Consider the following 15,883-nt stretch of genomic DNA (forward strand, 5'->3'; position numbering starts at 1 on the left):
TTTTTCTATTTTCATTGAGACAATGATTATAATCAGGTCCTCTGATTTTATTTTTCGCTCCCGGGAATATGTTGAACCTTTCCTGCGATGACGTTTCTGACCGTGGTCGGAAAACGCAGCGGAGATCTGGGATTGATTGAGCAAAATTCTGCAGCCAGGGCTTACTCCAAGAATCAGGCTCTGTACTTTGGAGGAAACCTTTTTTTACTATTACTTTTCCGGGGGACAGGGCAACAGACCCTTAACTTGCGCTCACACACTCACTCTCGCGCTGCCTGGGTGCTCTGAGTTACACGTAATTCAAGACGTAGTTTGACTGCAGGACCTGAAGGAGAGACTCTCTCTGGGATGATCTCATGAACTCAAACATGGAAAAATTGTTATAATTTGAAACTATTCAAAAGAAATAAACCTGATCTTTTAACACTCCATGTACATTGTGCATCCATGCATTGTTACTGAGATAAGCGCAGGCAACCGCTCCATGTGGCTATCAGGCTAAAACATTAGGTGGTAGCCCCTCCCATACGCGGCATGTTGCGTTCATGGAACTCCAGTTCTTTTATGTATGATTTATTTATTTACTTTGACGTTACAGACAGAAGATAAAGAGTCAAATACAGAGTCCCAGAAGTCAGAAAGCGACGGGCAACATATGGGTAAGATTTGCAGGGCCGAAATTACATTGTACACAGTTAGGATCAGTACCAGGAAAAACTCTGGCAAGTCTGCTTCTAGACCAATGAGCTCTATGAACCACTTTACATTGAATAATACAGTGCCGGGTGCATATTGATGAGGAGTGAATTCGCCCAAGCACAGATCTCCACTGATCATTTATGTCTAGATGAAGCTCTTCTGACCAAGCCACACGTAGCTGGTCAGATGACGAATCAAGGGTGGATAGTAAAAAGCTATAAATTTTTGATATTGTACCCTTCAGAGAGGGGTTTATCCCCATGAGATTGTCAATCATAGTGGCTGTTGGGGCACTGGAAGGATCAGGGAAATGACGACAGATAAAATTACGAGCTTGCAGATACCTAAAGAAGTGAGTGTTGGGCATATTAAACTTTTTAGCTAATAACTCAAACGGAGCTAAAGTTCCATCTATGTAAAAGTCTTTTACTGAAACTAAGCCACGACTTCTCCACAGGGCAAAAGTCTTATCAGTAGATGATGGAGGAAACAGAGGGTTAAGATAAAGTGGGGACATGAGAGAGATTTTTTGAATTACCAGGTGCTGTTTCAGTTGAGTCCATATCTTTAAACAATGCTTCACTATGATGTTATCGGTGTAAGATGTGAAAGATAATTTAAGAGGCAGACTCAAAAGAGACAATAAAGTAGCAGAGGCAAAAGTACAAGATGATTCCTCCATTAGTAACCAGACTGGCTTAACAGTGTGACTATGACACCAAAATAATATTGTTCGGATATTATGGAACTCCAGTTCATAGAAGTTTTGTGGAACTCCAACAACCACCCAGCCTAACTTAGACCACTACTAGATGTTCATGAGAAGAGGAAAATAGCCGAACCGATCACAAAATCACCCGAATTATGCACACTCGGCCAAAGCCACTTTTGTCCGCAAATTTAGAACAAAAACTGCCCAATTTCGTGTAACACTGTGGATGTGTTGAGGTGCATACTCTCCCTAGTGTTGAGGAGAGTGTATTGCGCCGTCACGTTTGGTGAAGCATCTTGGATCGATGTAGTCACGGTGCTGCTGCTCATGTCTGAGTTAAGGAGTAGCCAATCCCAAAAGTGTCTCCGCCTTGTCTAGTTTGATTGACAGACAGACACAGTCTCCTGAAAAAGCTCTTCATGAAATAAATACGCCATTGTGAAAAACAGCAACGTTAAATAAAAACAAAGCTACTTTGGAAAATATTGATTTTGAAATCCGAGGTTCTGAAAAAAGACGTAAAATTATAATATATTCCTCATGATTAAAATGAATATTTTTAAAATGCTGTTTTAAAATAATGAACAGGTTTTTAAAGCAAAATGAAATATATTGAATAATACAATGGCTAATTTAAAATCAGTGTGCTGGTTTTTCACAATTTCATGATCTTTTTATATATTTATGAGAGATTTATTGGTTGATTGTGTATTTGCATGACGTCATATTTATTTATTGAATTAAATATTTATTTATTTAATTATGAACAGTATAGGACTCCATATAGTAGCTAAAACAAGATTTAAACAAAGTTAAACAGCAAAGTTGCCGATCTGCCATGAAGAGACAGGTTGCCCCATAACTGCCAGCTGCTAAATAATCAAAATCAAAAAGAAACTTAAATCTCGAACAAACAACTTTATTGTTGTTTTAATTTTGGGTTTTGTTATTTAGAAGTGTTGTATTTTTCCATGCTTGTGTTAAGTCTTTTTTTAAGGCTTTAATGGCTGCTTATGTTGTTTTTCTTGTTATTGTTCTTTTTATTTGTTCCTCTCATGAAGTGTACCACACCATAGTAAAAATGTCTACACAACACAGGTCCACACATCTTCAAGACTCAAAAGGAACACTAAAAATGTTTGAATTCTTATTTTATTTCTACCCTTTTTTAAAAACTTAAAGTAAAAATAAAGAAAAAAGACATGACCCGCTGTCCACTTTACCACCTGCTACCGTCCAAAACCCTTACTACACATAATACATTTCTCAAGTTTCTGCAGAGCAGTTTGTGTCCAGCAGCTGTTTGTTGTTAACCCGTTAAGCTCTGATTGGTCAGGACTGGTCTCTGCTAACATTGATAAACCTTCACCTATGAACCTTTCTGCACTGTGGCCTTAATGATGGAGACAGCAAGTTTCCTTCTGGGGTAGGAAATTGATGGCTCCTTACAGGGTTTTATCAACTTTAATGTGAAATGCAATTGCCTTCTAATGGGTTTCTTTATTTACAGGTTTTCCCTTTTTGTTCTGCTGGTTGTTCCATCATGTGGTTTCCCTGCCAAAGGTGATCTTTCATTTCCTTTTGCTGACCCATCAACAAGGATGTTTTGTTGATCTTCTTCAGAACTTGTGCTCTTTCTGATTTCAGGCTCCAAATCCACAGATAATAGCAGTGGTGACCAAAAAGCAGCAACTAACTTTGCTTCCCACAGAGGAGCTCAGATGAGCCGCTCTGCTCCAGTACATTACAGCTCTCATTCAAGCGGCGTCTCTCAGCCAGTTCCAGTGTTTGTGCAGAATCCTGGTGTCCCTCAGTTTGTTCCCATGGTTCCATCAGGCAGCAGCTTGAGCTCTGCTGTTGCAGGATACCCTGTGGCTGTTCAGACAGGATCTACTGTTCCTGTGTTTTCCGGTGTTCCTGCAGCAGGAGTCTCTGAGGCAGTTCAGGTCCCTGTGCAGGCTCCTGGTTTCTCCCAGTTTGTTCAGTCGGGCCCAGCAATGGTTGGCTCTGCTTCCCCTGTGTTTGTGCTGCATGAAGGAGCTGGTTCCACACAGCCAGGACCTGCTCAAGCTGCTCTGCCAGGTGACTCCTCTAAAAATGTGCTGTGAATGTTGTTCTCCATGAATCTTCCCCTTTTTGACAAGTGTCTTGTTTGTCCAGAAACCCAGTGGGCTGTTGCTCCTCCATCTTTCTCTGAGCAAGCAGCAGCTGATGCCCAGGCTGTGGGCTCCAGTGACTTCCTGCCACCAGTCCCTGCCCCTCCAGCTGGCCCTGTCCTCCAGTCCGGAGAGACTTCCAATATTGTGAAGGAAGCTGAACTTGGCAACTACCAGCAGCAGACGGAAGAGTTTGGTTACCCGGCTGAGGCGGCGCAGCCTGGAGCTGCTTTCACCAGCGTGCTTGTTCCAGGCCAAGGACTTGGTGGCTTCTGGGGTGGTCCTTATCCTGGCTTTGACTACAGGCTCCTGTATGGTCTGTACCCTCCTGGCACCTACACCACCTTCAGCCAGAACCATGAGAAGGGCAAAGACTACTACCAATCCATCCACTACTTGAAGGAGCATGTTTCTGAAGACCAAGGTCCTCAACAGCAGCAGCAGCAGCTTCAGCAGAAGGTCTTCCATGGTCATCCCAAGAGATCTTGAGGTCAATTAACATGGTGGACATCATGAGGACATTAGGCCTAATTTAGAACTTGGAAGCTAAAGTTTGACGTAATAAAAGACCTGGAAACCTGACTTGACTTATGTTTCTGTTAAGTATTTTAAAACGAGGCCTCAAACCCAGTCACCATAAATGTGTTGCTGCCTCTGACATGGTGGCACATTCAGTGGAAGATGAGGGAAGTGCTCAAGTGATCATGCTGTCATTGACGAAGGTTTAAAAGATCTTGATTTTTGTAATGGAGCCAATGATTCTAAAACCTCCATTTAAAAGTTGATGGAAAGTTCCTGTGTAGGTCTAAATTTGCTTTTTTAACATCCGCATTGACACTTGTGCTATCTTGGCTGACCCCACCCTGACGTGTTCTCCCTATCATGACAAAGGTGGAAAGATATGTAATTGGAAACGCGTGAGGTTCACAAATCACTGAGGAAAAGGTTCAGAGCACTGTCTAGTGCAGTGTTGTTCAACCTTTTCTGAGCCACGGCACACTTTAAACTTAAAAAAAATCCCGCGGCACACCAGCATCCTAAATTAAAAAAAGGAGAAACTCAGTCTGTATTGATCTACAGCCCCTCCCTCCACAGTCTCGCATGCATTTTTGAGAATTGTTGCAGAAAAAGATGGAAACTGCAGCTTTTTTTTCTAAAAAGATTTAAAAGCAGTTTGTGTGTTCGTTGGTTTCAAGACCTTTAACAGATCTCCTTGTGCGCTGTCACTCTCACAACCCAATGCATCATGGGAGATGTAGTGCATGAAACGGCCGGCGGAGATCGCTTTTCGGAGCTTCATTGTATTCACTTGTTCCACGGTCTGATACCGGACTCTGTGGAAAGCTACACCGCTAAAGACGAGTTTTAGCTGGTATTGTTAGAACTGAGCGACTTTACGAGCTAAATCGGGACAAGGAAGTGAAGACTTTAACCACTTCTGATTGGTCAGACTGATGACATGTGATTAAGCCCCCCAAGAATGATTGGTGGAGACAGTTAAAGGAACGGGACTTTTCCAAAATACAGCCGGAGCTGCAGCTGAATCGTGGTAACGTCATTCTTATCAAAATGTCTTTAATAAAATAAAATAAACGCAAAGAAAGTATTTTACGATCTTTTATATTCCTAACTCAGTGTTTTATCAGGGCCTGTTTGGATGAACACAGAGCTGAAATCCTGGAGATGGGAAATGTTAAATCAGTTAATGAGGGCAATTTCCCACGGCACACTTGACCATCTCCCACGGCACACTAGTGTGCCGCGGCACACTGGTTGAAAAACACTGGTCTAGTGGGTCTAGATGACCTAACTCCCAATGTTAAGTGCCTAGTATAGCACAAGGGTTTAGTCTGGTCTATCTTGGACCAATCCTGCACAAAGACTTGATGGCAGATGCATGGTTAAATGCAGCCAGTAGCCGCGGTTACATGGGCAGAATATCTTGATCAATGGTCGGGTTAAAATTGACCCGTGCACATGGGCACAGAAAACCTTTTTCCGATTAGAAACGTTCCCATGGATCACACTTTCGGTCGGAATGAATCATTTGGGCATGCGCAGTGTAAAATCACCCAGATGCGGAAATAGGTCCCGTTGTAAACAAACCGCTGCCACAGACAGCATGTGGAGCAGCTCCGTAATACGAGACTCTTCCAAACGTGCTTTTATTATGAATATAAGGAAGCGCCTGTTCGCTCATCGTTGCATTTAATCCGTGTGGTCAGTGCTTTTTTGTGGAAGAATTAAGCTGGAAGAAGGCTTAAGACAGGCTAACATGGGCTAACATCATTAGCCTGATGGACACAAAATCCAGGACCGTGCGAGAAACGCAGCAATCTGCATCCTGGCTGCACGTAAATGTCTGGGAATAACATCAGCCTTTATTTTGTCGGGACACAACTGGAAACACAAATCCACGTGATTGTTGGAACAGTTTCTGAGGATTGAGCGACATTTATTTCTGCTCTGAAAAGTTCACACAGACCCCAAAGCCACTCTGTGAGCTAGCGGCCTGAGCTCTGTTTGAACACGGTTCCTCCTGAGTGCTGCAGCCGCTAACCCAGAGCTACGGTGGCCCAGAAGGGTCACAACACAACACATTAACTTTACACACAACACATTAACTCACAACACAACACATTAACTCACAACGCAACACATTAACTCACAACGCAACACATTAACTCACAACACAACACATTAACTCACAACACATTAACTCACAACGCAACACATTAAGATAAGATAATAAGATAAAGATACTTTATTGATCCCAGCTTGGGAAATTCAGTTGTTGCAGCGTCGGCGTTAGGCTCAAGATACAAACTTACACACAATAGATGACAGAGAACCAAAACAATCAATCGGAAAGAAACATCAGTGAATTAGCACAGTCGTATTGCATGCCACATCAGGAGAGAGAAAATAGACGGACCATAAATGACTTTATCTATTGCACATGGATGACAAGTTATAGAGTCCAATGGAGTGAGGAATGAAAGATCTCCTGAAGCGGTTTGTGTGACAGCGAAGCTGCCTTAGCCTGTTGGAGAAGGAGCTCCGCTGACCGTCCAGAACAGGATGGAGAGGATGCTCAGGATTATCCATGATGGATACCAGTTTATTTAAAGTCCTCCTCTCCATCACAGATTCAAACGTGTCCATTTTGCAACCAATTACAGAGCCAGCTCTTCGGATCAGTTTGTTCAGTCTATTGCTGTCCCTAGCAGATATGCTGCCCCCCCAGCAGACCACCGAGAAGAACAGAGTGCTGGCCACAACAGACTGGTAGAATATTTCAAGCATCTTGCTGCACACGTTGAAGGACCTCAGCCTCCTCAGGAAATGGAGTCTGCTGCTGGCCTTCTTATACACAGCAGTGCTGTTGCTCTTCCAGCTCAGTCTGTTGTCGATGGTTACTTTACATTAACTCACAACGCAACACATTAACTCACAACGCAACACAATAACTCACAACACAACACATTAACTCACAACACAACACATTAACTCACAACACAACACAATAACTCACAACACAACACAATAACTCACAACACAACACATTAACTCACAACACAACACATTAACTCACAACACAACACATTAACTCACAACACAACACATTAACTCACAACGGAAGTAAAGCTGCAATGGAAGTGCTTTTATTCTGAAATTAACGTCACAGTGAGCTGTGGAGGGAGCATGTTTCTTCTACAAGAGAAGCTACACAATGTTAACGCACACTCCTCGCGCTGCACTCACACCCCTCTCTGTCGCTGCACGTGCTCCGCTACTCTCTGTTCTTCAGCCCCCACCCACCCAGACACCCTCCCAGTCCCCGCACAACCTCCTCTCCTTTCTTCCCCTCCCTCTTCCTCTCACACACGCACGCAAGCGGTCCCCAACACTTGACACGACAAATGTGGAGAGATCGCACTGTCAGGCTTTAATGAACACAATTTCTAAGAGGCGGGGCGTTGCACTCCCCCAACAACAGGTCCAGAGCCCGGTCCATTAAGCTCTGCCGTTCACGGAGCTTCAGTAGAACTCCAAAAGCCACACGGCCTAACGTAGGCCGCTATTATATATTCATGAGTGGGAAAAAACCCGCTGAACCGACCTTAAAACAGCTGAAAATATGCATTTTTTTTTTGCTCAAATAAAAAAAAATAAAAGCACTTCCATTGCAGCTTTACTTCTGTTGTGAGTTAAAGTGTTGTGAGGTAAGTTAATGTGTTGTGAGTTATTGTGTTGTGTTGTGAGTTAATGTGTTGTGTTGTGAGTTAATGTGCTGTGTGTAAAGTTAATGTGTTGTGTGTAAAGTTAATGTGTTGTGTATAAAGTTAATGTGTTGTGTTGTGACCCTTCTGGGCCACCGTACAGAGCAGCGGGACGGTTCGCAGTCTGAATTCTCCCACACATAACAAAACGCACACGTAAAAAAGCATCCTCCCCCCCTTCAGACACAAAGTTATTAATCCAGCTGTTCTGCTCACTCGGGTGCCAGTGGACCGAGTGAGCGTCGGGGGGGCACGAAGCGCCCCTTCCCCGCATCTACCTCGTGAGTGGTGAAAGAGGGGCGAGAGCGGAGTGGCGCTTCTCACGGGGCGTCCGCAGAGCAGCTGGTCGGTCCCGTATGCGCTCCAAAGCTTTCTCACAGCGAAACACCATCTATGCGTGACGTAAACCAGAGCAGTAGTGACACACGATCGGAATGACCGTTTACATGGTCCACGATCGGATAAACGATTGGTATAACCCACCTATCTCGATCGGAAAGAAATTCTGATCCGAACGAGTCTGATCGGGGCAGAGTATTCCGAACGGCGTGTTTACATGACACTTTTTTTCCGATCAGGCGTTCATTCCGATTACTTTTGGCCATGTAAACACGGCTACTTGTTACCCCTATAATAGGGAGGGGGGGGTCCTCTCCTGAAGTGGTAGAACACTGGACCTCTGTGGCAATGTGCCATTTGGCTATCAAAAGGCTTTAAGATTTCCTGGTCAGGTGTTGTGGCTAGTGCAGCTATTCCATCACCTAATATGTAGAACCAAGGAATATTGGACTTTCGAAACGAAAGTACCTGTGCTTTAATTTTCAGGCAGTGCATTCTGCCTAAAAAATATTTAGAATTGAGGGTCTAAGGTGCTGCCATGACATGAATGTTCTCCACTTGACATTTAGGGCAAGTTCAACTGAAAGTTTGAGACTGTGCTACAGAGACATCTTTAGCGCGCTGCCAAATGTCTCCGTGACAGCGTGCTCCAGCAAGTTCTTTACTTATGCTGGACCGCGTTCTGTACAAGACTGGGAGGAGCAGCGCACAGTTGGTCTTCCGTTGCTGATCATATGCAAATATTTACAAAAAAAAAAATGCTGTGAAATTTTCCCACCTTTGGTTTGGCGTCCCCTGTAGCCGAGCCAACGCATACTGCAGTCCTACTTTTTGCACACCTGGGTATTTTTGGCTTCAACCCCAAGGGGTTGAGATAAAATGAATATCTTCATGTTCAATTTATCCGTGCCCACAGGTGTTCATACAGCAGAACCCCGTTTAACAGTAAAAAGTCTACAGAAATACATAGTGCTAGGCATAAATGGGGACCTCCTTTAACTTTTGATTGTCTGCCAAATTTATAAGTTTGGCATTAACATTTTACCAACAAAGGAGCACTTAATTTCGTAGTAATGGGGAAAAAAAAAACATTTCAGTGGATTAACCAGTTTATTATTACACATAGGCAGGTAAAACACTTGAAGATCTCAGGGTTGAGATAAAGCACTTGAACCTTGACCTGCAAGAAAGCTGAATATGCTGCAACATAGTAGCAAGTTGAACCTCAAGATCTCTGGGGATGACCATGGAAGACCTTCTGCTGAAGCTGCTGCTGCTGCTGTTGTTGAGGACCTTGGTCCTCAGAAACATGCTCCTTCAAGTAGTGGACGGATTGGTAGTAGTCTTTGCCCTTCTCATGGTTCTGGCTGAAGGTAGTGTAGGTGCCAGGAGGGTACAGACCATACAGGAGCCTGTAGTCAAAGCCAGGATAAGGAGAACCCCAGAAGCCACCAAGTCCTTGGCCTGGAACAAGCACGCTGGTGAAAGCAGCTCCAGGCTGCGCCGCCTCAGCCGGGTAACCAAACTCTTCCGTCTGCTGCTGGTAGTTGCCAAGTTCAGCTTCCTTCACAATATTGGAAGTCTCTCCAGACTGGAGGACAGGGCCAGCTGGAGGGGCAGGGACTGGTGGCAGGAAGTCACTGGAGCCCACAGCCTGGGCATCAGCTGCTGCTTGCTCAGAGAAAGATGGAGGAGCAACAGCCCACTGAGTTTCTGGACAAACAAGACACTTGTTAAAGAGGGGAGGATTCATGGAGAACTTCATTCGAAGCAGCTTTTTAGAGGAGTCACCTGGCAGAGCAGCTTGAGCAGGTCCTGGCTGTGTGGAACCAGCTCCTTCATGCAGCACAAACACAGGGGAAGCAGAGCCAACCATTGCTGGGCCCGTCTGAACAAACTGGGAGAAACCAGGAGCCTGCACAGGGACCTGAACTGCCTCAGAGACTCCTGCTGCAGGAACACTGGAAAACACAGGAACAGTAGATCCTGTCTGAACAGCCACAGGGTATCCTGCAACAGCAGAGCTCAAGCTGCTGCCTGATGGAACCATGGGAACAAACTGAGGGACACCAGGATTCTGCACAAACACTGGAACTGGCTGAGAGACGCCGCTTGAATGAGAGCTGTAATGCACAGGAGCAGAGCGGCTCATCTGAGCTCCTCTGTGGGAAGCAAAGTTAGTTGCTGCTTTTTGGTCACCGCTGCCATGATCTGTGGATTTGGAGCCTGAAAGCAGAAAAAGCACAAGTTCTGAAGAAGATCAAACACAACATCTATGTTGATGTGTCAGCAAAAGGAAATGATCACCTTTGGCTGGAAAACCACATGATGGAACAACCAGCAGAACAAAAAGGGAAAATCTGAAAGAATCAAGAGTCATGTGTAAACTACAATTGTTTTGAGTATACATTTCTGAAGCAAGGCCTGTCCTACCCCAGAAAAGACCTTGCTGTCTCCATCATGAAGGCCACAGTGCAGAAAGGCTCATAGGTGAAGGTTTATCAATGTTAGCAGAGACCAGTCCTGACCAATCAGAGCTTAACGGGTTAACGACAGACAGCTGCTTGAGACAAACTCTCAGGAAGAGACTATCAGACCTCTGCACTGTTACAAAGATTACACATATAAATATAATTTTAAAGAAGTTAAAAGCAGTATATTTTTATCGTTTGTTTTTTATTTTTGCTCATTTTCTTTCTGAAAACAGTTGTCAACAAATTAGCTTAACTTTGCTGCAGGTAGATTTTTTTTTCTTGTTTCTTTTTTGTTTTACACTAGTCTCGATTGTATTCATATATTGTGGATTTTTTTTTTATCTTTGAGTGCCAGTTTGTTGAACTTTTAAACACCTTTTCGAGAAGTCAAGTTTGGTCAGTTTTACTAATCACAGAGGTTTATCTGGCAAATATATTACTTTCTTAATTATTTGTAACCATTTCAAAAATAAACACACATTATAAGACTGATCATTAAAGGAACCGGTTTAGCTCATGCTGGTTTGCGGTACCTTCCGTCCGTGAAACCAGGGTTCATCATTTGGGTTTTCTGTTTACAAATATATATATATATATACTTATGGAAATAAGATGAGTGATATTATTTGAAAATGCCAACTATTGAATTTTGAGATATCAGATTAAACCACCTTGATTATTTCCTCATATTCTGTTTCTTTACTAAATGTATATTTATTTGACTTTTTTCTTCATAAAAATATATTTTTTTTACATCTCAATTCCTGGTTGATTAAGTGTAAGTGAATAAATATCGACCAAAACCAGATTATGGCTATATGATAGTCACTTTAATTTTTCTGTTGAAAGTAATACCGAGAAAAAATATATTAAGCCTATAATTCAGAAGCAGAGGAACTTCTTTGAGACTGAAAGCATAAAAAAATGATTATATCAGTAAAACCACATGAAGCTTTAATTTTAGGTCTGCATGTTCACAAAAAGTTGAAACAAATCCCTAAATGAACCGAAAGCTGGATTTATTTTATTTAGAAGACTTTCATGTTCATCCATCCATTTATTCATCTTCCTAATCTGCTTTATCCCTTTCAGGGTCAAAGGGTTGCTGGAGCCTGTCCTGTTGGGCAAAGTCAAGGTACACTTTGGACATGTCGCCAGTCTTTCACAGGGCTACACAATTACTCACACATTCACACCTCACCAATATCTATGAAGTATTTTCTTTGACTATAGGAGAACCCATGCGTACATGAAGAGAACATTTAAACCGTCCCGTCTGCTGGGATTTAAACCAGGCCCTTTTTGCTGTGGGGCAAGAGCGCTAACAACTGTGCCTTATCTAATTATCACAAGTGTTTTTGCAGTAATGGTTCATAAGAAAAGAAGTATGCTAATCAGAGATGTAAAAAGTAATTAATTAAAATCAAATGTAGTACGAATTTGTGTTTTATGTTGTGGAAAAAGGTGTATATTGAATAAAAGCAGGAAAATAAAGATGTACTGTTTCCCATGTTTGTCCATCTGTTAGCTCAACAGATAGACTTGTGATTAAGTCTGCCATCATAACCACCAACTGAAGTCATACACTAGTTCTGACCCCAGAACTGTTTTTTTTCTTTTAAAGAATGTGGCTTCCCATTTCCCCAGACTGTGTCAAACTGTAACAAATTAAATCAGGTCGTTAAATACAATTTTAGATACATTAAATAGACCAGTGTTTTTCAACCAGTGTGCCGCGGCACACTAGTGTGCCGTGGGAGATGGTAAAGTGTGCCGTGGGAAATTGCCCTCATTAACTGCTCTAACAACATTTTCCATCTCCAGGAGATCAGCTCTTTGTTCATCCAAACAGGCCCTGATAAAACACTGAGTAATTAGGAATATAAAAGATCTTAAAATTACTTTTTCTTTGTGTTTATTTAATTCTATTAAAGACATTTTGATAATTATGACGGAACAGCGATTTACCTGCAGCTATAACAGTTTGCGGAAAAGTCCCGCCCCTTTAACTGTCTCCGCCAATCTTTCTTGAAGGCTTAATCACATATCATCAGTCTGACCAATCAGAAGTGCTTCTGTGTTAATCTGTTCACTTCCTTGTTCTTAATTTTGCTGATAAAGTCGCTCAGTTCTAACAAAAATACCAGCTAAAGCTCGTCTTTAGCGGTGTAGCTTTCCACAGAGTCCGGTGTCAGACCGTGGAACAAGTGAACAAAACTATGAAGCTCAGAGACGCTAGTCTTTCTGCCCCTTTTCGGACGTTTTCACACTACATCTCCCATGATGCATTGGCTTAAAGGGACAGCGCATAATGAGTCGACCTTGTGAAACGTCTTTAAACCACAACAACAAACAGTTTCTACATTTTCTAATTTAACTTTTATTTCAGCTCTTAGAAAAAACAGCCGCAACGTCCTGCTTTTTCCACTACAATTATCACAAAAATCCACGTGAGATTTCGGAGGGGGGGGGGGGGGGGGCGCTGTCGATCAATACAGACCATGAATTTCTTCTTTTTTTTTTTTTTTGGATGCTTTCTTTTGGTGTGCCGCGGGATTTTTGTCAAGGTTAAAGTGTGCCGTGGCTCAATAAAGGTTGAAAAACACTGAAATAGACCATAAAGTTGACGGATTAAAACCTTTTCCTGGCAGGGATATACAAACAAATGCTGCATCATCTATTTTGAAAGCCTTTGCCTTTTTTCTTTAAGCCTTGACAAGAGCATTTTGATGATTAAATAGCTCTTTTTTGGCAAACATAAAAACACCATTATAAAAAACTACAGAGAACACCCCAAAAACATGTAAGTTTAAAAACCTACTCTGGTGAAAATTGTTTTTCATATGTTCTTGTGGTATTTTTCTCACGATGGCGGACATGTATGAAGAGTATTTCTTTATTAAATTGTTGTGAATAAAAGCAAATGAAAAAACTGCCATTTGGATAAAAGGATATTGTGATGTAAAAACATGTGCAGGGCGGGCCAAAAGCTTCCAGCTCCGCTCCATTCTGATGCATCCACTTTCAGACAAATAGATATGTGGACGTCTTTGGTTTCCTCGTCTGACCTCTGGCTCAAAACTGTACGTCTGGATAGCTCTGATGTTCTTCACCATTTTTGTTGAACTGCTAATGGGTTGTAAGTGGCTGTAGGCTAGCAGGAGAGAGCATAAACAAAGGGCTGTTTGGAAATGAGGGAAGACTTACTTCGAGCCGATAGTCCCTCCCTCAACTATAAAACTCCTGCCGCTCTGCAGAAACTATGTCCTAGAAAACGACAGGTTTTTAATATTTTTTAAAAGAGGCATAATCATAATAAAAACACCACCGGGGAATGCTTATAGAATAGATTAAAAGACTATTTTAATAGAACTTTTGAGAGCTTGATGACCTCTTTTTCATAGTTTATAGTCACAACTTTTATGGTACCAAAACAGCAGACAACAGGCTTGTGAATTCAAAATTTAATGAGAAAGCTGCAGTGTTGAGGCTGAGAGCAGGTTTATTTGCTAGTGTAGTGACATTCAGCGTTGAGGCTTTCCAGGCATGTGTCGAGTAGTGAAGGGGGGGTTTGTCGACTTATTTATTTTATTGTTAATATGAATACTGTATGTGCTTGTTTGTTTAAAACAGCAATAAATTTACCGGCAGTCTTTTTCAGACGCTTTGAAAGAAATATGGGTTCATGATCAATTTTTGCTATGAAGATTTTTTAAATAGTGTTATGTCTATTTTACCGATATAGTGTTATTTTTTTTTAATCATATACATTGTTTTTATAAGTAACATAATCTGCATATATTTTGGATAAATGATCTGCATTTGCCATGTTGATTTCTAAAATAGTTATTTTTTACATAATAATTTAAGTAATTCATCTTTGTCATATGCTTTATTGATACCTAAGGATTGTTAATTCTGTCTGATAAAAGCTAGGAACTGGATAACGATAAATCATGAAATAAACTTGTCACGATAGAACAGGGTGGTATTATATAAATTTGCTTCCTTCCACTCCCTTTCAAGCAATATTTAATTTTATGTCTAATTATCCTAAGTTTGATACGTCATTGTATGAATGTATAACTGATTGTTGTATTGTTTTTGTGTATTATTCTTATTTGATTGCTTGAAATAAACTATTTCAAATCAAATCAAATCAAATCAAGTGTCTTGCCCACAGACACAATCTTGTCAAAATTGGAATTTGAACCTGCACTCTTACTCAATGTGTTACGGCAAAGTTAGAATGTATGTTTCAGTGTCTGTTCATAAACGGTACTGTGTTTTACACTAATCTGATGACAGCGATGAGACTGGCGCTGCGGCTGAGCTGCGCAGTTTCCGAGAAACATTCTCTGGAATGTTTCTGTTATGAATAAATGTGCTGATTATGCATAACTGTTAAGTGGCTCTGAAATTCTGCATCACGCTAAGAGGACACAGACGCTATACTGTTCCTGTCAGAAGTCATGACTTTGTCTTCCTCTTTGGTCACCGGCGGGAGCCGTCCCCAGAATTTAGCCATAATACAAGTCCCAGCAACCCCAGCACACACTTCCTGGAAGCCGCACACCTGACCCTTATTTCATTCATCAACCACAGCTTACTTATGCTCTGCACTGAGTGAAGCTCAGTGCAAGGTATTGTTTTCTGCCACTCTGCCTTCATTACCGAGCGTTATATTCAGATCTGATCTTCTGTCCTCTGACCCTGTTTCTCTGACTCTGTTTGCCTGCCCCCTGCCCAAACTCTCACCAGGATCTTGACTATCTCCTTCTCTTTGGAAGATCTCATGCCTATAATTGACCCCTTTCCTGTCCCTGATTTAGCTTTGTTGACTTTTAGCTGAGCTAATAAACCTGCTGCACTTGGATCTAGCCATCTGCTTGCTCTCGAGACAGTTCCGTCCAACTCTCTTCAGAACTGTCAGTCATTCACTTACTAGGAAATAGCTCAGCCTCTGTTGAGCCACTTTATTTTTTTTAATTTATTTGTCACAGTAATAAAATAAATATATTGCAGCAACATATCCTTTGACATGAGAGGCATGCGTTACCTAGTACGAACCAGGGGCGTATTCCAGAAAGCATGTTTAAACTACCCTGACTTTAACCCTGAACTCTGGCTGAAATCCGCCTGAATTTGCTTACTCTGGGTATGTCGGTTCCAAAACAACAGACATGAGTTAGCGTAATTACGCTCGACTTGGTAACCCTG

The 15,883-nt window shown here is 42.0% G+C and overlaps 2 protein-coding genes across 2 annotated transcripts; one reads left to right on the forward strand and one right to left on the reverse strand.

The window, feature by feature from the left end:
• Nucleotides 1–2,693: 2,693 nt before the first annotated feature.
• LOC144981275 (uncharacterized) lies at nucleotides 2,694–4,149 on the forward strand. Its single transcript, XM_004076936.5, has 4 exons — nucleotides 2,694–2,837; nucleotides 2,922–2,974; nucleotides 3,059–3,493; nucleotides 3,572–4,149. The coding sequence occupies exons 1-4, from the start codon at nucleotides 2,809–2,811 to the stop codon at nucleotides 4,054–4,056; spliced, it is 1,002 nt and encodes a 333-aa protein (XP_004076984.1). The 5' UTR covers nucleotides 2,694–2,808; the 3' UTR covers nucleotides 4,057–4,149.
• Nucleotides 4,150–9,280: 5,131 nt separating this feature from the next.
• LOC101171517 (uncharacterized) lies at nucleotides 9,281–10,760 on the reverse strand. Its single transcript, XM_020709299.3, has 4 exons — nucleotides 10,623–10,760; nucleotides 10,497–10,549; nucleotides 9,981–10,415; nucleotides 9,281–9,902 (listed from the first exon to the last, which is right to left on the reverse strand). Exons 1-4 carry the CDS (start codon nucleotides 10,649–10,651, stop codon nucleotides 9,415–9,417), a joined length of 1,005 nt encoding a protein of 334 aa, XP_020564958.2. The 5' UTR covers nucleotides 10,652–10,760; the 3' UTR covers nucleotides 9,281–9,414.
• Nucleotides 10,761–15,883: the final 5,123 nt, after the last annotated feature.

The sequence above is a fragment of the Oryzias latipes genome, chromosome 15 (assembly GCF_053564925.1).
Source record: "Oryzias latipes strain Hd-rR chromosome 15, Olatipes_Hd-rR_3.1".
In the NCBI taxonomy this organism is placed as follows: domain Eukaryota; kingdom Metazoa; phylum Chordata; class Actinopteri; order Beloniformes; family Adrianichthyidae; genus Oryzias; species Oryzias latipes.

Bases quoted from the DNA above. Each gene is read 5' to 3' on its own strand.
- LOC144981275 (XM_004076936.5), top strand. From the start codon at position 2,809: ATGATGGAGACAGCAAGTTTCCTTCTGGG. The intron at 2,838-2,921 runs GTAGGAAATTGA...CTTTATTTACAG, and splicing joins ACAGCAAGTTTCCTTCTGGG to GTTTTCCCTTTTTGTTCTGC. The intron at 2,975-3,058 runs GTGATCTTTCAT...TTCTGATTTCAG, and splicing joins ATGTGGTTTCCCTGCCAAAG to GCTCCAAATCCACAGATAAT.
- LOC101171517 (XM_020709299.3), bottom strand. From the start codon at position 10,651: ATGATGGAGACAGCAAGGTCTTTTCTGGG. The intron at 10,416-10,496 runs GTGATCATTTCC...TTCTGCTTTCAG, and splicing joins ATGTGGTTTTCCAGCCAAAG to GCTCCAAATCCACAGATCAT. The intron at 9,903-9,980 runs GTGACTCCTCTA...TTGTTTGTCCAG, and splicing joins TGCTCAAGCTGCTCTGCCAG to AAACTCAGTGGGCTGTTGCT.